Raw genomic sequence first — 21,870 nt, forward strand, 5'->3', positions numbered from 1 at the left:
GCTGTGTTTATTAAGAGTGTGAGAGTTTAACAAAAGGACAGGCTTACATACTAATAGTTTCAGAGTAAAGACATACAAATATTCAGCTTCAACAAGAACAGGAAACGGAAGAACAACAACATTCTTCCAGAAGTAGTTTATTAAGAGAAATACAAAAAAAATTACAGGTGTTGGTTGTTGTGACTGGAAATTATAAACTCAAAATACTGTCTCATTATTAAATAAAGAAGCATAAAAAAGTACAGAGTACTGATCATTCACACAACGGAGCAGAAATAACACACTCAGATGTACACACAATTACCCTTCTCTCTCTCTCACACACACACACACAAACAACAGTCCTACTGAATCTCTCCCATGTAGAGTCTCTTGTCACTGGCACCAGAGAGGACTGTGGGAAAGTAAAAAAATAAAAAATAAATATTAGAGAGAGTGACTAAGCACTCAATGAAAAAAATAAAAAAGCAATAGAAAGAGGGAGAGTGTGAATAGCCAGACAGATATAAAGCCATCTCACCAATAGGCTCCTCAGGGTGGAAGGCGACCTCATTGACTGACCCAGCATGGCCTGGCAGCTTGTACAGGATCCTACGAGACGTGGTGTCCCACACATATACAAACCTGGACACACACACAGCTTATAAAGGATCATAAATGAGGGGATTGGTGCATTTATGTTGAGGTTTTGTACTGCGGAGAGTGTGCTCACCTGTCGGCTGAGCCTGCTGCAATCTTGCTGCCGTCAGCGGACCAGGAACACCTCAGAAGGTTCTGCAGACACATCAATGTATTATAAACTAAACCTATACAGAGTGTATTAACATGCCATAACCATGCTATAGCAGGCCACTAGGCTTATCAAACATGATATGAGCACAAATATTAACACTCACACTGAAAGTCTTTGTCCAGTTCCAAAATCAAAACACTTGAATCTCATACTCTCTGGTCAAAGGTATTTTATTTACCTTCTCAAAGTTGTGAATGTTCCCCTGGAATATCTTCACACACCTCTCCTTGGGAGCGAACGGACGGACGTCCCAAATACGCACTGCAGGACAACACACATTTGTACACATAATCAAGTACTATAAACACACAATTGGCGATAGAAACACAAGCGTTTCACTACACCCGGCATAACTGCTAAACACCTGTATGTGACCAATACAAATTTGATTTGTAAACAAACAATGTATCTCACACAAACACACGTCTTTAAATATGACACACCCACACACACTGACCTGTGTTGTCCATGGAGTTGGAAAGGAGGTAGGACCCCTCTGAGCTCAGGCTGAGTCCAGTCAGAGAATCACCATGACCATGCATACTGTAGACCAGCTTATTCTGCCTCAGGTCCCACACCTACACAAGGAGTTGATCACTGTATGGCACAGTAGCCTTGCCTCCTGGTAGTATCCAGGCCCGTAGCCACAAAGCATCTCAGAGTTAGAGTGCTGATTTAGGATCTGTTCATATAATAATTTTTCATTATGACCTAAAAGGCTAAACTAATCTTAGATCAGCATTCCTACTCTGAGATACTTTGTGGACATGGGCCCAGGTCTTTCTTTCACACTATCAAAACCCACACATGTACCTTGATGTCATTGTCGATGCCCCCAGACAGGATCTGGTCGCTGGTGTCGTTGAATGTGACAGCCAACACCTGGTAGGTGTTTTGGAACGTATGGACCGCCCCCTTCTTACGGATGTCCCACAGCTACAACACACACGTGCACACTTAACAAACACAACAATATCCTAATTACGGCTGTCCTCCACTTACAACAGTCAAACAACACTCAGAAAGATTGTGCAGGGTAGGTTTTAGTTCCAGCTCAGTGTTAACACACCTGATTCAATAAATACACTGCTCGTAAGAGAACTTGATCAGGTAATCAGGCATGTTAATAGTGCTGGAATGGACCTAAAGCCTGCAAACACAGTAGTTGTCAAGTGAGCGAGAGTATTGTGTGTGTACGCACGCACGCACATGTACAGTGCCTTCTATTCAGACACCTTGACTTTTTCCACATTGTTACGTTATTTTTTTTTATTTTTTTAGAAAAGGCTAAAAATGTATAAATCTACACACAATACCCCATAATGACAAAGCAAAACCAGTTTTAAAAAAAACAACATTTTATCCAAATGTATTAAAATTAAAACATTTACATAAACATTCAGACCCTTTACACCTTCGACAGTAATTGCAGACTCCAGTCTTCTTGGGTACGACGCTACAAGCTAGGCACACCTGTATTTGGAGAGTTTCTCCCATTTGTGACGACCCTCTCACTCCGTCTGCCTTATTCTTTCTCCTCGTTTTCCTTAATAGGATGTTGGTGGGCGGATCCGGGAGGGTCGTCAGAGAAATGGGACACACCTGGGCCCGGGTGTGTCCCGGGATAAATACATCTCTTCCCCATTCATTGAAGAAATTCTCCATGCAGACACACACTGTTTTTGGTTGTTGCATTTTTTTGCGTGTCCGTTTTGTTTGTTTGCGTTGGCACCTTTCAACACCCTTCATTATCACATCTACGCACGCAACCACTCACACTACTGACTACATACACCAATGTTTATTGTATATAGGTTACTTGAGATATTAAATATATTTTTGTTATCTCCATGTTGTCTCCCTTTTTGTTCCTGGCTTTGAGCCAGTTCGTGACACATTCTTCTCTACAGATCCTCTCAAGTGGTCAGATTGGATGGGGAGCATTGCTGCACAGCTATTTTTAGGTCTCTCCAGATATATTAGATCGGGTTCAAGTTCGGGCTCTGGCTGGGCCACTCAATGACATTAAGACTTGTCTCGAAGCCACTCCTGCGTTGTCTTGGCTGTGTGCTTAGGGTTGTTGTCTGAGGTCCTGAGCGCTCTGGACAAGGTTTTCATCAAGTATTTCTCTGTAATTTGCTCCATTCATCTTTCCCTTGAGCCTGACTAGTCTCCCAGTCCCTACCGCTGAAAAACATCCCCACAGCATGATGCTGTCTTCACCATGCTTCACCGTAGGGATGGTGCCAGGTTTACTCCAGGCTTGGCATTCAGGCCAAATAGTTCAATCTTGGTTTCAACAGACCAGAGAATCTTGTTTCTCATGATATGAGAGTCTTTAGGTGCCTTTTGGCAAACTCATAGCTGGCTGTCATGTGCCTTTTAGTGAGGAGTGGCTTCCGTCTTGCCACTCTACCATAAAGGCCTAATTGGTGGAGTGCTGCAGATATGGTTGTCCTTCTGGAAGATTCTCCCATCTCCACAGAGGACCTCTATCAGAGTGACCATCGGGTTCTTGGTCACCAAAGCCCTTCTCCCCCAATTGCTCAGTTTGGCCGGGCGGCCAGAGTCTTGGTGGTTCCAAACTTCTTCCATTTAAGAATGATGGAGGCCACTGTGTTCATGGGGACCTTCAATGCTGCAGAAATGTTTTGGTGCCCATCCCCAGATCTGTCTCGACACTATTCTGTCTCGGAGCTCTACGGACATTTCCTTCAACCTCATGGCTTGATTTTTGCTCTGACATGAACTGTCAACTGTGGGACCTTATATAGACAGCAATCAATTGAATATTTATTTAACCTTTAAACTAGGCAAGTCAGTTAAGAACAAATTCTTATTTACAATGACGGCATACACCGGCCGACGCTGGGCCAATTGTGCGGCGCCCTATGAGACAGCCTGGAATCGGATCAGGGTCTGTAGTGATGCCTAGATGCAGTGTGTTAGAACACTCAATTTCAAGTCTCATAGGAAAGGATCTGAAAACGTATGTAAATGTATCCAAACTGCTGCAAATAAACCACGACTAAAGGACACCAATAATTAGAAGACTTGCTTGGGCCAAGAAACAAGAGCAATGGACATTAGACCGGAGGAAACCTGTCCTTTGGTCTGATGAGTCCAAATTTGAGATTTTTGGTTCCAACTGCTGCGTCTTAGTGAGACGCAGAGTAGGTGATTGGATGATCTCCGCATGTGTAGTTCCCACCGTGAAGCATGGAGGAAGAGGAGTGATGCTGTGGGGGTGCTTTATTTTGAATTCAAGGCCCACTTAACCAGCATGGCTACCACAGCATTCTGCAGCGATACGCCATCCCATCTGGTTTGCGCTTAGTGGGACTCTCATTTGCAGAGTGAAGAAAAAGCAGCCAACAAGTGCTCAGTATGTGTGAACTCCTTCAAGACTGTTGGAAAAGCATTCCTCATGAAGCTGGTTGATAGAATGCCAAGAATGTGCAAAGCTATCATCAATGCAAAGGGTGGCTACTTTGAATAATCTAAAATATATTTTGATTTGTTTAACACTTTTTTGGTTACTACATTATTCTATGTCTTATGTCATAGTTTTGATGTCTTCACTATTATTCTACAATGTAAAAAAATAAAACAAAACCCTTGAATGAGTAGGTGTGTCCAAACTCTTTACTGGTACTGTATGCACACACACACACACACACACACACACACACACACACACACACACACACACATATATATATCACTCACAGATGAGCCTGTCATAGCCAGAGGAGGCCAAGGTGGCTCCATTGGGATGGAACTTGCAGCAGTAGACCTCTCCCTCATGGCCACACATCAGCATGATGGGAGCCTGCAGGCTGGAGCTGCTGGGAGGGCCCTGGAGAGGGGACATGTTAGATTATCATATCACACCGTCACAGGCAGGCAGGCAGGCAGGCAGGCAGGTAGACGCACACACTATTCTCAGAGCGTTACTGTATGTGCATGGCCCACTAACAATCCTAGTATTGATTAAACTAGCTGATAAAGTAAAACAAGTCTACTTGCTATCTAGCGATCAAAATAAGTTTTAACTAGTAAACAAGTGCATATCTCAATCACAGCGTATCAAATCTGCAATTGAGGTTATTTTCCTGTTACTAATTGAAAGAATGAAAACATTGGTAGTTAACAACTCTCTGAAGCTAACTAGCGAAATTGAACTTCCCCTTGTTGTATTTTGATGACCCCCTCCTTACTTACCATGGCCACGAGCTGTTGTGACTGTGCCGCGGCGAACAGCTCCGTCCTGGACCTCTTGACTCCGCCGGCAGGAACCAAAGCCATGTCCCCCGGTCTCTTCTTTGGCTCAATCATGGTTTAACAACTCAATGAACACGATGGTGTTTAACAGAAATCGACTTGGATAAATTAACTTCTTTCAACAAACCGCTTTCGACACAAGTACGAAGTGAAGAGTGGTCTGAGGTACTTCCAGTTCTCAGGGCGATTGATTGGTTCGCAGCTCCTCTGTTAACGTTGATTGGTTATCATTGTTGTTGACCATGGCCCGTGAACCGGAAGAAAACATCTGAAACAGACTACAAAAATAAATACTCGGCACACAAGGTAGCTATAATATATAATAGTGTTTATATAAACGTGTGTAGATGCGGATTAAGATTTGATTGCTACATATCTCCCTATAAGAAGTGTACATACGTATATTTGCCCCTAAGGTAGGGCAAGCTAACAACGCCAAGGCTACTAGCCATAGGCTATATAAACTCGCTAGCCTAGCTAGCCAGCCCATCAATCTAGTGCTTAAAGACAGGAAAAGGTAAAACGGCTAAATTTTGAATCAGTTTGTCACCCTCAGCAACATACTGCTTGTTGGCAAAGTTACTCAGGTTGCTTACAGTAGCTAGTTGAACCCACATCCAGCCATGTATTCTATACTGTATGTATAGCTATTTAACATGTTGCCTAGTCAGACACTGTTCCAGCTGGCTGATAAACAATGTCTACCTCGCCATCTTTTTTCTTTTTCAAATCTTGTCTCATTGATTGAGACAAGTGGGTGTCCACCCCAAAGTGCTACACGTCATGATGACACTCGTCAGTCTCGATCAATTAGATAATATTTGAAATAGACAATATGGCGGCGTACACATTGTTGGATTACATCATGGAGCAAAACAATGATTACATTTAATAACAGAGCATTTTCTAAATTCAAACGAACCCCCTGCGACTAGACATGGATGTTTAAAAGACTTGGTGTCTTCCAAGTCAGGAATTGAGAAAGTATCGCCAAGTTAAGGTTGGTAGAAAATTCTGTGCTATCTAGTTAGAACAGTGATTCCTCTTAACAAGGCATTACGAAGGAGGAAGGGTACACAGTTTCAAAGCAGAGTGCCAAAATACATAACCAGGCATATTCAGTGGGGTGCAACATTACAGAATGTTTAGATTGAGGTGTTGCACCTAGTCTTTACATGATGATAATCTCCTTACCTAACCCAGTTGTCCTTCTGTGTGTCTGCAGGGAGAGAGTTATACTGTGAGTCGCCATCATCATCATGGCAGACTTTGACCATGACCAGCAGGAGCCTGCAGGACTAGATGGCTTGCCAGCCATGTACAGTATTGTGAAGGGAGAGGTGGCTTCTGTACAGACCTACGGAGCCTTCATCAAGATTCCTGGCTACAGGAAGCAGGGTAGGCTTAAGGCATCAGCATGCTTCAGTTCTGCTGGCGCCTTGAACGAGTGTGCTCTCATGCTCCCTTAAAAGACCTTTGCTTGGAAAACGAGAAAAAAGCGGCAATAGTACTTATTGTCCATTTTGAGACGCTGTAGCCAGTATACTTCCTCAAAAGTCAGAATTAATCTAATATAACTCAAATAATCTGTCATTCATTTGGAGATCTTAGTCATGCAATTTTACATCTAATTAATGGTTGGTGCATTATTTTTCCCCCCAAAATGTGCATGAAAACCTGTTGTCTCTCATTGAATGACAACAAGGACTTTATTGAAGAGTTCCTACTGTTGACCAATCACTGATGAAGCGGTGTAGACTTTGGCTCCTGAACTTTGGCGGGCCTCGAGAAAAAACCCTTACCCAAGTCCAAGATGAACAGAAACGTCACAAAATGTCGCCATGATATATGCACAAACACTTCCGAATTGTTTCGGCTGGGAAGCATGCGGACACCTTTGGGCATCTTTCACTTTACAATATCTTTGACTTCATGAGCTCTTTCTGATTTATATTATCTTTGTCTGTTTTGAGTATTACGGTTTCTTCTGAGGCACTACTCTTTCTCCTCACTTTCTACCTCTTCCCTCTATCTCTCCCACTTTATCTCTTCTCGCTCTCTCTCAGGGTTGGTTCATATCAGTGAGTTGTCAGCCTGTAGGGTTGAGAATGTTGCAGAAGTCGTCGACGTGGGAGAGCAGGTGTGGATCAAGGTCATCGGAAGAGAGGTAACACGCAGACACATACACATAAATAAACTCCATCTCTCCCTAATGAGCAAATGGTTCCGAACATGGCCTTACCTCTCCCTCCCTCCATCTTTCTCAGATGCGTGATGACAAGGTGAAGCTCTCCTTCTCAATGAAAGCTGTCAATCAAGGAACAGGGAAAGACCTGGACCCCAACAATGTCATAGCAGAGTATGTATTTGTGTCTGTCTGGGTGCACTGATACGATGATTGGCTATTGCTGCTTTTTTAAAGTGTGTGTGTGTGTGTGTGTCTGTGTGTGTGTGTGTGTGTGTAGGCAGGATGAGCGGAGGCGTAGACAGTTCAAAGATGGTACAGGACGGAGGATCACATTGGAGGCTGTACTCAACACCACCTGCAAGAAGTGTGGCTGCAAAGGTACAGCCACATGAACACTAGGGGGGTTGAAATATTTTCACTATTCCAGTAGTATCATGAATTTCTTGGATATTCAAAACCTGCACGCACTATAGCTGCAGCTGTGAGCGAACAGACTGAGGAAGAGGGAGAGATGCCAAGGCAACTCCGCTACAGCCATGACTTGCTAATTTGTAGCAGCTACAATATTATTTATCATGTTATTTATCATCCCATTTAAGTGCCTGTCTTGACTGGAGTAGCCTAGAGACGCTAGCTAGCTAAGCTAATTGAGGCCACTAATTGAGGCCACATGCTGCGCTTTCTCCTCAACCATTCAGGACCGTTTCCATTCAGATAAAACAGCCTACCTGTTGGTTTCTCGTTGTAGCCTACTCCTTCTCATTGAAAAGTTTGTTTTATTAAATTAATAATTTGAAATGTCCTTGTATGTAACAATGTCACATGGGTATTTTAATTGAGAAAAAAGCCTTTTCAGTGTTATAATAGGCCTTTAATAAAATGTTATCACGAAAATGAATACTCACAAGTATTCAAATAGTAATGTCCGTTCGGACATTCAAATAACCATTCATATCCCTAATGAACACATTCTCTAGACAAACGGATTCAACTAATCCTGAAGACCTTCAGTCAATTCTTGAATAATGTGTGTTTGGAACTGGACTGGAACAAAAGCCTCTACACACGGCCCCTGTTGTTTACCTCCATCCTAATGTAGCATATGATCTCGCTCTCTCTCTTTCTTTCTCTCAGGTCACTTTGCTAAGGACTGTTTCTCTCTTTCTCTCAGGGCACTTTTCTAAGCACTGTTTCTCTCTTTCTCTCAGGGCACTTTGCTAAGGACTGTTTCTCTCTTTCTCTCAGGGCACTTTGCTCAGGACTGTTTCTCTCTTTCTCTCAGGTCACTTTGCTAAGGACTGTTTCTCTCTTTCTCTCAGGGCACTTTGCTAAGGACTGTTTCTCTCTTTCTCTCAGGGCACTTTGCTCAGGACTGTTTCTCTCTTTCTCTCAGGGCACTTTGCTCAGGACTGTTTCTCTCTTTCTCTCAGGGCACTTTGCTCAGGACTGTTTCTCTCTTTCTCTCAGGGCACTTTGCTCAGGACTGTTTCTCTCTTTCTCTCAGGGCACTTTGCTAAGGACTGTTTCTCTCTTTCTCTCAGGGCACTTTGCTAAGGACTGTTTCTCTCTTTCTCTCAGGGCACTTTGCTAAGGACTGTTTCTCTCTTTCTCTCAGGGCACTTTGCTAAGGACTGTTTCTCGGCCCCGGGGCTGCAGTATGATCTGATACCTGAGGAGGGCGATGATGAGCCTCAGCAGCTACAGAAAGAGCCTATCAACCCCAACCTCATCCCACTCGCAGTCCGCAAAACCCAACCTCCACAGGACTCACACAAGAAGAAGAAAAAGGAGAAAAAAGAGAAAAAGGTAAAGACCACAGAGTGACATAGAAGTCAAGGTTTTCTATTCCTGTCTCCATGGTAAGGATTGATTGGCGCCAGGGGTATTTATCAATAGTCTACAGTGGCTCTTTCTCCCTCTCTCAATTCAAAGGGCTTTATTGGTATGAGAAACTTGTTTACATTGCCAAAGCAAGTGAAAGAGATAATAAACAAACAAATATTAACAGTAAACATTACTCAAGTTCAAATGTCATTATGGCTATATACAGTGTAATAATGATGTGCAAATAGTTAAAGTACAAAAGGGAAGAAAAAAAAGGGAGCATAAATATGGGTTGTATTTACAATGGTGTTTGTTCTTCCCTGGTTACCCTTTTCTTGTGGCAACAGGTCACAAATATTGCTGCTGTGATGGCACACTGTGGTATTTCACCCAATAAATATGGGAGTTTATCAAAATTGGATTTGTTTTGGAATTCTTTGTGGGTCTTTGTAATAAATATTTGTCTCTAATATGGTCATACATTTGGCAGGAGGTTAGGAAGTGCAGCTCAGTTTCCACCTCATTTTGTGGGCAGTGTGCTCTCTTGTTGAGAACCAGGTCTGCCTACGGTGGTCTGTCTATCTCTCTCTCGTGCGAGGTATTTATCGCTCCTGTAAAATGTAACACTTGGGTTAACACCCCCTGGTGACCATGTCTCTCTGTCCTGAGAGAAGTTGCATCAGTGACGCATTGCAGAATAACCAACATTTTAAATAGAGGATTCATGTAGTGATATAAAACTCTAGCAATTTGATTTTTCTTTGTCTTTCATTGCTTATCTCTCCTCCCCTTTCCTCAGGAGAAGAAGGGGAAGAAGAAGAAGAGGAAGAGAGAGAGGAAGGAGTCCGAAAGTGACAGCAGCAGCAGTGGACCCGGTCAGGCCAAGAGAGGGCGCCATGACGACAGAGAGGACAGAAAGAAGAAGAAACACAAGAAACACAAGTCCCACAAACACATCTGAGACTGATCTGACGGACTGACACACATACATTGCACTAAACACACACAAATCACACTGTAGACACACATGCACACAGTAAAACTGTGAACCTGCACATACACAGCGTAGACTTGGTTGGACACACACACAAGTTGACGCAACAGTCAGAAGCCCCTCATAGCCCCTTGCCCCTACCGTCTGACACATGCAGATCGATAGAAACCTGATAGGTGTTAGCAATATGGCAGCTTCCCTGAGCCCATCGGAAAGTTAAGTATATATTGCACCTATCCAGTTCCCTCAGATCTACCTTTAACACTGAAGAGGTTAGTGTTGTTTTCAGGATGACAGTATAGGTGTCTCAGATCCCACAACACCTGGAGTTAACATCTCAGGAACCATATCAAGATGTTGTAATCTGTGCAGGCCTGTGCTGTGTTAGTAATATGTGTATCTGGAACCTGTCCTCACTGGTCAGGTTAAACGCATGACATACACTACATGACCAAAAGTATGTGGACACCTGCTCGTCGAACATCTCATTCCAAAATCTTTGTTTGATGGGGTTGAGGTCAGGACTCTGTGCAGGCTAGTAAAGTTCTTCCACAACGATGTCGACAAACCATGCTGAAACAGGAAAGGGCCTTCCCCAAACTGTTGCCACAAAGTTGGAAGCACAGAATTGTCTAGATTGTCATTGTATGCTGTAGTGTTAAGATTTCCCTACACTGGAACTAAGGGGCCTAGACCGAACCATAAACTGTCCCAGATCATTAATACTCCTCCACCAAACCTTACAGTTGGTACTATGCATTAGGGCAGGTAGCGCTCTTCTGGCGTCTGCCAACCCCAGATTTGTCTGTCGGACTGCCAGATGGTGATGCGTGATTCTTCACTCCAGAGAAGGCGTTTCCACTGCTCCAAAGTCCAATGGTGGCGAGATTTCCAACACTCTAACCGACGCTTGGCATTGCGCATGGTGATCTTTGGCCTGTGTGCAACTGCTCAGCCATGGAAACCCATTTCATTAAGCTCTTGACAAACAGTTCTTGTGCTGACGTTGGTTCCAAAGGCAGTTTGGAACTCGATAGTGAGTGTTGCAACCGAGGACAGATGATTTTTATGCGCTACACGCTTCCACACTCCGTGGTCCCGCTCTTCAGAAAGGCCATTTTACTGCCAATCTTTGTCTATGGAGATTGCATGGCTGTGTGCTCGATTTTATACACCTGTCAGCAAGAGGTGTGGCTGAAGTAGCCGAATCCACTCATTTGAAGGGGTGTCCACATACTTTTGTATATATATAGTGTACATACATCAAAGCAACACACACAGGAAGTGGTAAAGCCGTAAAGAAGAAGTGTATATGTGTTACAGGAGATTCCCCAGAAACACGCCACTTCGATACAGCTATGACCGGAAGTTACTTTTTCGTAGCAGGTTAGGAGAATAAGGTTAGGGTTAGCAAAAATGCTCTCATAACCTTCTACAAAAAGTCAAGGTCATAGCTGTATGGAAGTGCTGTGTTTTTAGGGAGTCCCTGTCAAACATACAGGAACCTCATGCTTGCGATATCCTGTTGGTACACGCCCCTTATTGTGTGTGAACACGTGTACTCTGCAACCATGTCATTGAAGATGTGTGTTTGTGTGCAAAGGAGTTTGTGTAACATGGTCCATATTCCTGTATGCAAACTATGATGGTCTTTATTAAAGATTTAAACTGTCAAGTAATTCATGGTCCGTATGGTCACAAAGTGTTCATGAAGCAGAGCTTTGCTCCAGTCTGGCTTGATCATTTATGGTGATGTTGATTTTTGAGTTCATTTGAATGGTTTTGTTAGAGTTGATCATTACGTTGTAGGGTTCATTTGCTCAAACACCAGTCTGTTTGTTCCATGTTGTGGTCGTAGCATGTAGGGGTCACTGTGAGGTGTCCTGTACTGCAGGTCCTCTGTCCCTGGCTGGCACCCTGTCTGCAACACATGATACCAATCTACACAAGCCAGGAATGCGCCCAAATTAGAACACACACTCATAGCCCAGGACACACACACACACCTACGCAGCCAGGCACCAATCACAATTTCTGTTTACCTAGGAGGAGCCGATGGTGGCACACACTGAGGTTGGTCTATAATTATTCTCCTCGTGATGCTCTGTGTAAACCTAGTTAAGATGGAAACTTGTCGCTGGTTTGGAACTGCTATAATTGTACCAGAAGTCAACTCCCCCTCCCTGAGCTACACACACGGCCATAACTACTCAGAAATGGGTCAAAGTGGAAAGGCCTTTACTTGGTGTTGTGGCAACAAACAAACTGCCTTGATCTGTCTGAGGAGCCATGTGCTGTTTCCAAACAGCAGCCTCTGATCTCAGCTTGGCACAAAATGGCTGCCGTGCCTCACCCTGATGGATCCTACTACTGTAAGAAGTGATGAGCCATTTGGCACAAAATGGTTGCCACACAACGTTGGTAGATGAGTTGACTTTCCTCTAGGCCAGTGGAAAAATTCCTGTGGTTTCATGAAACTAGTGTGTAGGTGCAGTACCCAGTGTTATAACCAATGACTTATCTATACACAATGGTTTATATACAGTGACTGTTGTCATGGTGAGTGTGATTGACAGAGAAGCGGTTTTAGAAATGGTTTTAGAGAAAAAAAACACAAGTGGAATTTATTCAGTGTTTCATACAGAAGAGAAACACTACAAAGAGAAGGACGGGACAGCAGGGGGAGTCAGGGGTTCGGTCAGACGGGTTAGAGGTCGTTGCAGTGGGGGTCAGTGGTAGGGTTGTTTTTGGGGGCAGGTGTGGCAAAGGGTAGTGCAGTTTTTTGGGGAATGTTGTCACTCGGCCTTGACGTAGGAGCGTGTGGAGACGACATCACCCAGAGTCAGAGTCTATGGAGAAGAGAGGAGAGGATAGTTAGATATACAATATACACAGATTTATATATAGATTTTTTTATATACATACAGTGTGTGCATGTATATGCAGATGCTCCATAAATGTACACAAAAACACACTCAGTACTGACCAGTTCGAGGGCGTTGCCGCTGACTTCACGGACCAGAGTGGTCTCCTTGCCATCCCACTTCTGCACGTGAACCATCTTACCACCGTCTATCGTTATTAGGGACTAGAGAGAGCGAGAGATATGTTATGAACACACACGTCACATACTATTGACTGGGGAAAACTGGAGAGAGGCGATAAGAAGATACAATCTACTACTAATTAAGTGAGTTTGAGACTGTGGTGAATGTGTGTAATTGCAGATTAAGAATGGATATGACTGCATTTTCAACAAAGTTAGCCTGCACTATGTGACATGTGTGGCCACCTATCGACAGTTGACTTGAGGTTACTAGACACACACACACACAAACAAAAGTAACTATTCCTCAACAGTAAGACATTGTGTGTGGGTGTGTCTGTTCTCTTTTTCACTCAGATCATGCTTAGTAGCCTCTCTCTCTCTCTCTCTCTCTCTCTCTCTCTCTCTCTCTCTCTCTCTCTCTCTCTCTCTCTCTCTGATTCATGTAGCAGCTGTCTCCGGTCACAAAGCTACAACTCATCATCCTTGACCTCTTACCTTTGACCCCTCAACCCACCCAACATTTCAAGGCCTCTGGCTCTGTTTGTCTGTTTGAAATCATTTGCTCTTCTACTGAACCCTGCATGTCATGGCGGATACAACCATTACCTGTAATCCAGCATACATAACCTCTAGTCCCTGACCTCTCACCCCATTATAAGGATACACACTCATGACAACTCTTACAATGTATTATAACGGCATCATAATGCATTATAGCTGTAAAGTGTAACGTGGTAGCCATAAAAATGACTGTAAAGTGTTAAAAACATACGGTTAAAACACACACCATAAAGTATGACTGATCATCAGCTAGACATCTAGGAATAAAAATCAGTGTCTCAGCATCCTGATCTAGGATCAGGTCCATCCTGTCCATATAGTCTTACTAATTATGATCTAAAAGGCTAAACTGATCCTATATCAGCACTCTTAACCCTGACCTCTTACCTTGACTTTCCTGTCATCGGCGGTGGTCTCGTCGAACTCCGCTCCTAGTTTGAAGGAGATCTCGGTGTTCTTGAAGGTGCTCTGTGTCTTCAGAGTGACTGTGTCTCCAGCTACCTCGATGATGGTGGTGGGCTTGGTCATACCGCCAACCTGGCGTGTTGCAAAGCCCACACCTGTCAATCAAAAACACATCACAAGTTAACACTTCATCTAGATAAGAACATTATAGCCTACTATCTCATATCACATCTTGATTAGAAAGAGTGCTGCTGCTGCTGCCAATACAGCCCCACCCTTACTGTAGATATTCCTTTCTGAAGAAAAAGGCCATGCACGCACCCATGCACGAAAACTCTTTTGGGGTTAATGATGTGTGACTGACTGACTTTTCAAGCCCATAAAAACTCCTTGTGACCATAATGTGACTATAGGTCCAAAATAAAAAGGTGCATACTAAGGGAAGTCTTTACACCAGACAGTGCACTGCATCACTTATTGATCTGTTCTGTTTGTGGAAACTGACTGCTGATTGGACTGATCTAACGGAATCTAATTCCCACTCTTATCTCTATTTCCTGTGTTCTTTAAACATTCAGCAAAAGTCATCAGACCCAGCTGTGTGTGATCCGTTCTAGAGTACTTTCCTCCTCCCCTGAACTAAAGTAATGTTTCTGTAGCAGCTGAGTTGATCTCCCAACGCAAATAGAGACACAGTCACACAATCCATACAACAAACAGCTAGTTTGTGGCACCTGCCTGAGTGATCCGGAGAGTTGGTTGGGGGTCAATACTATGGTGACAAGAGCAGAGGGGTCGAAGCTAATAACCCCAGGGGTCAACGAACGGGTCACACACACACACTATGTTAATATTCAACCCCACCTCACAACCTAGCCTCAAAAAAGGACCACTCTTTCAGAGAATTTCACCCCCTATGTGTGTGTGTGTACACAGCTCAGACTACAACGAGTTTCTCACAGTAGGGGCATTCCCCCCCTCCCCCATTCAAACGGAGAGAGCGAGAGAGACGGCAGCAAGGTTTGTGACCTGGTACCACAAGAAAAGGGCAACCAGTGAAGAACAAACACCATTGTAAATACAACCTATATTTATGTTTATTTATTTCCCCTTTTTATTGAACTATTTGCACAGCGTTACAACACTGTATATATACATAATATGACATTTGAAATATCTAATCCTTTGGAACTTTTTTGAATGTAGTCTTTACTGTTTCATTTTTAGTTTATTTAACTTTTGTTTATTATCTATTTCACTTGCTTTGGCAATGTAAACATGTTTCCAATGTCCATAAAGCCCTTTGAATTAAATTGAGTCTCCCACTCCTCCCCCCCCCCCCCCCCCCCCACACCACTAGGTTGGTGGGGGGGTGTATCACAACCGGCTGTGATTGGGAGTCCCTTAGGGAGACACACAATTTGCCCAGTGTCGTCCGGGTTAGGCTGGTGTAAATTAATAAGAACTGAAATGCCTAGTTAAATAAAGGTTCAATAAAAAAAGTATTCTTTCTGGCTCTGTTCCTACTTCTCTATCTTTCATCCAACCTCCCTCACTCTCTCCCTCCTGATATCCCTCTCTCTCCCTCCTGATATCCCTCTCTCTCCCTCCTGATATCCCTCTCTCTCCCTCCTGATATCCCTCTCTCACCCTCCTGATATCCCTCTCTCACCCTCCTGATATCCCTCTCTCTCCCTCCTGATATCCCTCTCTCTCCCTCCTGATATCCCTCTCTCTCCCTCCTGATATCCCTCTCTCACCCTCCTGATATCCCTCTCTCACCCTCCTGATATCCCTCTCTCTCCCTCCTGATATCCCTCTCTCTCCCTCCTGATATCCCTCTCTCTCCCTCCTGATATCCCTCTCTCTCCCTCCTGATATCCCTCTCTCTCCCTCTCTCCTGTCCCTTTCCCTCTTCGTTCTCTATTTGTGTGTGTCCAACACACACCCTGTTTTCCCATGCTTAGCATTAACGGCTGCATTATCCGTTTAAACACGCATGCTCTGCTACTTACACACACACACACACACACACATGCAGCGCCCACACACCAGTGGAGGCTGCTGAGGGGAGGACTGTTCATAATAATGGCTGTAATGGAATGGAATCAAACCATATGGAAACCATGTGTTTGATTCCACACCATTCCGGCAATTATTATGAGCCATCCTCCCCTTAGCAGCCTCCACTGCCACACACATATATGAGGGCGCACACAGATACACACACCTGCATGTGTGTGTTTTTTTGTGCGTATATGTGTATTTGTGAGCTCATGTGTGTCACACACTCATGTTCACAAACACACATCAGTACAAAAACACACATGTGGGTGCACACAAGCACACTCACACCCTTCTCACAAGTGCACACACCCACATGGAGGCACACCCCATCCTTTACCATTACCGTTACACTACAAACGCACACGCTGCTCACCCAGAGCCTTCATGTATTCGTCAAAGTTCTTGCTGTCCTTCAGGTTCCATGTGCCTGCGAATGCCTCAGCCATGTTGTTAGCAGTGTGGAGGAATGAGAGAGGGAGTGAGAGAGCAGAAACAGAATGAGAGAGTGAGTGAGTGAGTGAGTGAGAGAGAGGGACAGAGAGACTGCTATGCTGCAATCCTACTGGTCGGTTTTATACCGGCTGTTCGTGATGTCATCACTCTGAGCGGAGAGGGGAGGGAAGGGGGAGGGAGAGGAGGTGAGAGGAGACAAAGACAGACAGACAGACAGACACAGACAGACAGACAGACAGACAGGAGGGGCAGGGGGATATTAAGGTGTCCAGCAGGAAGAATAAAAGACAGTCAAAAAAAGAGGAGAGGAGTGGGGGAGGGGAGAGTAGAAGAACATCTTGCTCCAGTCAGAAAGAGAGAGAACGAGAGGGGAAAGAGGGAGGAAGCCAGAGAGGGAGGGGGGAAAGAGGGAGGAAGCCAGAGAGGGAGGAAGCCAGAGAGGGAGGGGGGAAAGAGGGAGGAAGCCAGAGAGGGAGGGGGAAAGAAGGAGGAAGAAAGAGAGGGAGGGGGGAAAGAGGGAGGATGCGAGAGAGGGAGGGGTTGATGATTGATTTGGTGTGAAGGTCAGGGGGAACGACATGTACATTTTCTCTCTTTCTATTTCTCTCCTGTTTTCTACCTCTTTCTCTCTCTCGTTCTCTCTCCACCATCTGACCGCCCTCTGGTCAACGACCTCACTCTAATTATTCACTCAACAGATAAAGAGACAACGATAGAGAAAGAGTGTGTATGTGTGCATGCACACGGGTGTGTGTGTGTGTGGTTACCAGCAACAGAGTGACACACTGACCAGGAGTCTGGACTTACCTCCCTAACTCTGTAATGTTAATGACTCTGTAAGGATATACAGTGGATTACAGTTGATATACAGTGGATGTACAAATGTACAGTATCAGTTTAAATATATCTAAATGCAGAGAGGTGGGGGTTCCTGGGATGGCAGAGGGGTAGAGGATATAGCAGCCTGAAGAGGAATGGGGGAGGGAGGGGTGGGAGGTAGATGGCTGAGAGTGGAAGTGGCAAGGGGGGTAGATCCTGGTGATTTATGGGCCTTTGTGAGTCAAACTGGTTTAGTTTATTCAGCAGTGAGGGGTTGTCTGCTACCCGGGGGGCTTTTGGTTTGAGTGGAGTCACTTCCTTTTTTCCTTTTTTTTAATACAAAGTGTCTTGTTACTTTTTGGTTCTGTGATGCGAGCTAACTATTCAATTATATGAAATTGTTTATTGTGCAAAAAAGTGAATCCGATTGTGTTTATATTGTGTTTGGGAAATCTAAAACGGTAGTGGTATTATCCCATTCAGTACAGACATATGTAGCGGCTTTACTTACCACAACATCAACATCCCACTTGTCACACACTGGCTGATTCAACATTGGTTCCACTTCATTTCAATGAAATTACGTTGAACCAATGTGAAATAGACTTTGAATTTTGTGCTAAATTGGATGTTTTAGAAACTGTGATGTTTACAGGAATTTTGATTATTTCCAGGGATACACAACATACTGAAATATATGTAGATACAGTATATTTGTTAGACAGAATACTATATTTCCCTTGACGAAGTGATGCTGATTGTAAAAATGCCGCAACTTGCCCCCCTCTCCCCTACTGCTGGTGTTGGGCCAGTAACAGAATAAGTTGCTGGTTTTAACCATGAATAGGTGAAAAATCTGTTGATGTGCCCTTGACCAAGGCACTTAACCCTAATTGCTCCTATAAGTCACTCTTGATAAGAGTGTCTGGTAAATGTAAAATGATGCCTTAATTCCTGAGTGTAGCTTTTTCTTGGCCTCGCTATAGAGGTCCCTGTTCTTGCTCTTGTAGAACCATGGCTTGTCGTTTCTCTCTTTCTTACACACGCACACACAAGTCTCTCAGACTGTCTATGTTTCTTGTGAAATATTGTCTTTAGCCAATAATGAGACAACCAACTCCACTGGTTCTGTAAGGGACAGACAAATGGACAGACGAACACACTCACAGAGGCTCGCTCTGAAAAAACAAAAAGGTCATACCAATCCAGTCAGTTCCATTTCAATTCAGGAGATTCCTTTTTTTATTTATTGAAGAACTGAATTTAAATTCTAATTCTAAAATTGAAAAAATCTATACAGTGCCTTCGGAAACTATTCAGACCACTGGACTTTTTCCACATTTTGTTACGTTACAGCCTTATTCTAAAATGTATTAAATAATTTAATCATCAATCTACACACAATACCCCATGACTACAAAGCAAAAACAGTTTTTTTGCTAAATAAAAAACAGAAATGCCTTGTTGGGGCCTCCTGAGTGGCGCAGTGGCACTGCACCGCAATGCTTGAGGAGTCATTAGAGACCCGGGTTCGATCCCAGGCTGTGTCACAACCAGTTGTGACCGGGAGTCCCATAGGGCGGCACACAATTGGCCCAGACCATGAGAAACAAGATTCTCTGGTCTGATGAAACCAAGACTGATCGAACATCTCTGGAGAGACTGAAAATAGCTGTGCAGCGACACTTCCCATCCAACCTCACAAAGCTTGAGAGGATCTGCAGAGAAGAATGGGAGAAACCCCCCAAATACAGGTGTGCCAAGCTTGTAGCATCATACCCAAGAAGACTTGAGGCTGTAATTGCTGCCAAAGGTGTTTCAACAAAGTACTGAGTAAAGGGTCTGAATACTTATATAAATGTGATATTTCAGTTTCAGTAAATTCTAAAAACCTGATTTTGCTTTGTCATTATGGGGTACTGTGTGTAGATTGATGACGGGAAAAAACGATTTAATCAATTTTAGAATATGGCTGTAATGTAAGAAAATGTGCAAAAAAGGGAAGGGGTCTGAATACTTTCTGAATGCGCTGTGTGTTTTTGATGAGGATGCCTTGAACTAACTAAATTGAAATGGAATTGACCCTTACCCTGGTAAGAATGTTAAATCATTTTCACCCGGTCTCCCCCCTCCCCTCCCCCTCTCTCACCACTCCCCACTCTCACCCTTCACCCCTCCCTCATCCTATTCATCTCTCCCCCTCTCTCACTCCCTCACTCACCCCTCCCCCTCACCAAATTATCTCTGTGCCTAAACTGACACGTGTGTGGCGAAATCGGTATGCTGTGTGCATATGTTCGACATTTGACACAAACAGGTGGCCAGAGAGTACAGAGAGGGAGGGTTAGAGAGGGAGGCTGAGAGAGAGAGAGAAATGAGGTGAAAGGTCAAACCTATCCAACTCTTTCCTTGGCAAACATCTATAGGTGTGTGTGATTGTTATATGATATACAGTATGATATGTGAGAGAGTACAATGGTTAGCACACTTAGTCATAAATAATTCAAACTGAATACCAAAAGGACTTGTTCAGGCAACTGCCAACAGGCTTATTCGTACCCACCCCTGCTCAGAAAACACACAAGTGACACACACACATATATGCCACATGTAGTCTAGAAACGAAAGTGATATGTTGACCAAATCAACAGACACGACACTGTGAGGATAAGTGCAGTAATCCATATGTACTGATAAAGAGTGTTGTCTTGCAGGAGTGTGTTTTGCTACTGTGTGGGTTCATAGGGGTCAGGATATATTGTATCTTGGGCGGCGGTAGCCTCAAGGTTAAATATTTAGAGAAGCAGGCCAGAGAAAATAACTTAACCTTGAGCAGGAAACTTAAAAAACACTCATAGGGCCCTGCACTGCTGGTGCAGCAGACAGATTTTCCTCCCATATTGACTTACTTCTAAAGTATACCGTATTTTCTCTTATACTTTCATATATCTTGGTTCAGACCCAGGCCAGTCTGTATATTGATTATATTGATCACCATATATTCTGGGTCCTCTTTAAAATGGATATTTAACATAACCAAAGGACCAAATGGCAAATCTGAGGTCTTGTTGATTAACATAGAATAGAATAGTATAGATCTATTACACAAAGAATCAGACATGGATTAATATTTCATTCTGATGGATTGAAGATTATCGGACAGTTGCTAAACTTAAAGCAACAATTTGTATAGTTCTCGAGGGAACGGCCCCCACCGCTTCATGTGGCGTTGTTCATTGCTTACTTATACAACAGAAACAGTCTTTTGTTGACACAGTAGTACCCAATCCCGGACACAGGATTAGTATCACCGGTAGGTCAGCAGAGCCTCTGGAGCACAGCAGTACTAGGACACATCTGAGATATTGATTCTTACTCCTGCTATTAGATTTTTCCATTAGACCTGGATTTGAACCGGCAACCCTTCAGTTCAACCCTTCAATGTATATATCCTTATTTTGGATGCACTGTCCCACTAAGGGTTATGAGTGGGACTTGAGTGCTTTCAAGGGATCAATTCTAGTGTGCTCTGTATACTCAGGTGCAGAAAGATTATGTCACACACACCCCATACTCTGAGGACACACCCTTAAACTTAGTAGTTGTACTGTTAACACTGTTTACATTTACACACACCACACACACATATGCATGCACACACACACACACATGCACGCACGCAAGCACGCACACACACACCCACACATACCCACACCCACACGCACACACACACACACACACACTTCTGCTAAGCTCACCTGTATGCAGTGTTTGAGTGAGTGACTTGAGAGACAGGTACTCCTGGTTTTCTAATCTACAATTCAAATGTTCGGAAAGCAGCCCATTGGCTAAAGCACATACCTAACCTGCTCATCCCATTGGCTAAAGCTATTACCTAACCTGCTTCGATTGGCTAAATCAGTAGTTCTCAAACTTGTTAAGTATGCTGTCTAATCAAGCTCCTACTTGTTGCACTTTAATGCAACTGAACTGAACTAGATCAACACCACTCTACTTTACATTACTGTACTCTACTCTACTCTACTGTACTGTACTGTACTGTACTGTACTCTACTGGACTCTACCCGACTCTAATGTATTCTACTCTACACTACTCTACTGTACTCTACTGTACTCTACTGTACTCTACTGTACCGTACTCTACCGGACTCTAATCTACTCTACTGGACTCCGCTCTACGGTACTCTACTATACTCTGCTATACTCAGCTGTATATCCCAGCCCTCTGTGTCTCAGGCTACTCTGTGTAAAGGAGAAAAACATCTGAACATTGACTCAATGATGACCGGACCCTGATTGCAGTGTTTCTACATCCATTCCTCTCACTTCGTCCCTTTTTATCCTCACTCTTCCTCCCCCTTTCTCTCTGTCTCCAATCCCTTTTGTATTCATCATCCCACATCATCCCATTT

The 21,870-nt window shown here is 43.7% G+C and overlaps 3 protein-coding genes across 7 annotated transcripts; 1 reads left to right on the forward strand and 2 right to left on the reverse strand.

Annotated features, from left to right (window-relative positions):
* Window positions 1–121: 121 nt before the first annotated feature.
* Window positions 122–5,221, reverse strand: snrnp40 (small nuclear ribonucleoprotein 40 (U5)). 3 transcript variants are annotated; one of them, XM_036953147.1, is made up of 8 exons: window positions 5,018–5,221; window positions 4,523–4,652; window positions 1,607–1,729; window positions 1,251–1,371; window positions 972–1,054; window positions 713–774; window positions 521–624; window positions 122–394 (listed from the first exon to the last, which is right to left on the reverse strand). In XM_036953147.1, exons 2-8 carry the CDS (start codon window positions 4,598–4,600, stop codon window positions 345–347), a joined length of 621 nt encoding a protein of 206 aa, XP_036809042.1. In that variant the 5' UTR covers window positions 4,601–4,652; window positions 5,018–5,221; the 3' UTR covers window positions 122–344. The 3 variants fall into 3 exon arrangements, with proteins under 3 accessions (XP_036809042.1, XP_036809041.1, XP_036809040.1); XM_036953146.1 differs by having other exon boundaries at window positions 4,523–4,641; window positions 5,018–5,152; XM_036953145.1 differs by lacking the exons at window positions 4,523–4,652; window positions 5,018–5,221 and adding an exon at window positions 2,267–2,799.
* zcchc17 (zinc finger, CCHC domain containing 17) lies at window positions 5,012–11,762 on the forward strand. 3 transcript variants are annotated; one of them, XM_036953149.1, is made up of 8 exons: window positions 5,335–5,383; window positions 6,013–6,077; window positions 6,303–6,475; window positions 7,144–7,244; window positions 7,345–7,436; window positions 7,543–7,643; window positions 8,881–9,071; window positions 9,889–11,762. In XM_036953149.1, exons 3-8 carry the CDS (start codon window positions 6,337–6,339, stop codon window positions 10,048–10,050), a joined length of 786 nt encoding a protein of 261 aa, XP_036809044.1. In that variant the 5' UTR covers window positions 5,335–5,383; window positions 6,013–6,077; window positions 6,303–6,336; the 3' UTR covers window positions 10,051–11,762. The 3 variants fall into 3 exon arrangements, with proteins under 3 accessions (XP_036809043.1, XP_036809044.1, XP_036809045.1); XM_036953148.1 differs by lacking the exon at window positions 6,013–6,077 and having other exon boundaries at window positions 5,012–5,383; XM_036953150.1 differs by lacking the exon at window positions 6,013–6,077 and having other exon boundaries at window positions 5,379–5,594.
* A 1,051-nt stretch (window positions 11,763–12,813) lies between these two features.
* Window positions 12,814–16,683, reverse strand: fabp3 (fatty acid binding protein 3, muscle and heart). The gene is given in 4 exon segments (NM_001124713.1): window positions 12,814–12,932; window positions 13,070–13,171; window positions 14,081–14,253; window positions 16,539–16,683. Coding segments are annotated over 4 exon segments (402 nt in total). The 5' UTR covers window positions 16,612–16,683; the 3' UTR covers window positions 12,814–12,878.
* Between the last annotated feature and the right edge of the window lie 5,187 nt (window positions 16,684–21,870).

The sequence above is a fragment of the Oncorhynchus mykiss genome, chromosome 18, assembly GCF_013265735.2.
Source record: "Oncorhynchus mykiss isolate Arlee chromosome 18, USDA_OmykA_1.1, whole genome shotgun sequence".
NCBI classification, from domain to species: Eukaryota; Metazoa; Chordata; class Actinopteri; order Salmoniformes; family Salmonidae; genus Oncorhynchus; species Oncorhynchus mykiss.

Bases quoted from the DNA above. Each gene is read 5' to 3' on its own strand.
- snrnp40 (XM_036953145.1), bottom strand. From the start codon at position 2,542: ATGAAGGGTGTTGAAAGGTGCCAACGCAAACAAACAAAACGGACACGC. The intron at 1,730-2,266 runs GTGTGCCTAGCT...TGTGTGTTGTAG, and splicing joins GAGAAACTCTCCAAATACAG to CTGTGGGACATCCGTAAGAA. The intron at 1,372-1,606 runs GTACATGTGTGG...CTCCTTGTGTAG, and splicing joins GCATCGACAATGACATCAAG to GTGTGGGACCTGAGGCAGAA.
- zcchc17 (XM_036953148.1), top strand. From the start codon at position 6,337: ATGGCAGACTTTGACCATGACCAGCAGGAGCCTGCAGGACTAGATGGC. The intron at 6,476-7,143 runs GTAGGCTTAAGG...GCTCTCTCTCAG, and splicing joins TCCTGGCTACAGGAAGCAGG to GGTTGGTTCATATCAGTGAG. The intron at 9,072-9,888 runs GTAAAGACCACA...CCCTTTCCTCAG, and splicing joins AGGAGAAAAAAGAGAAAAAG to GAGAAGAAGGGGAAGAAGAA.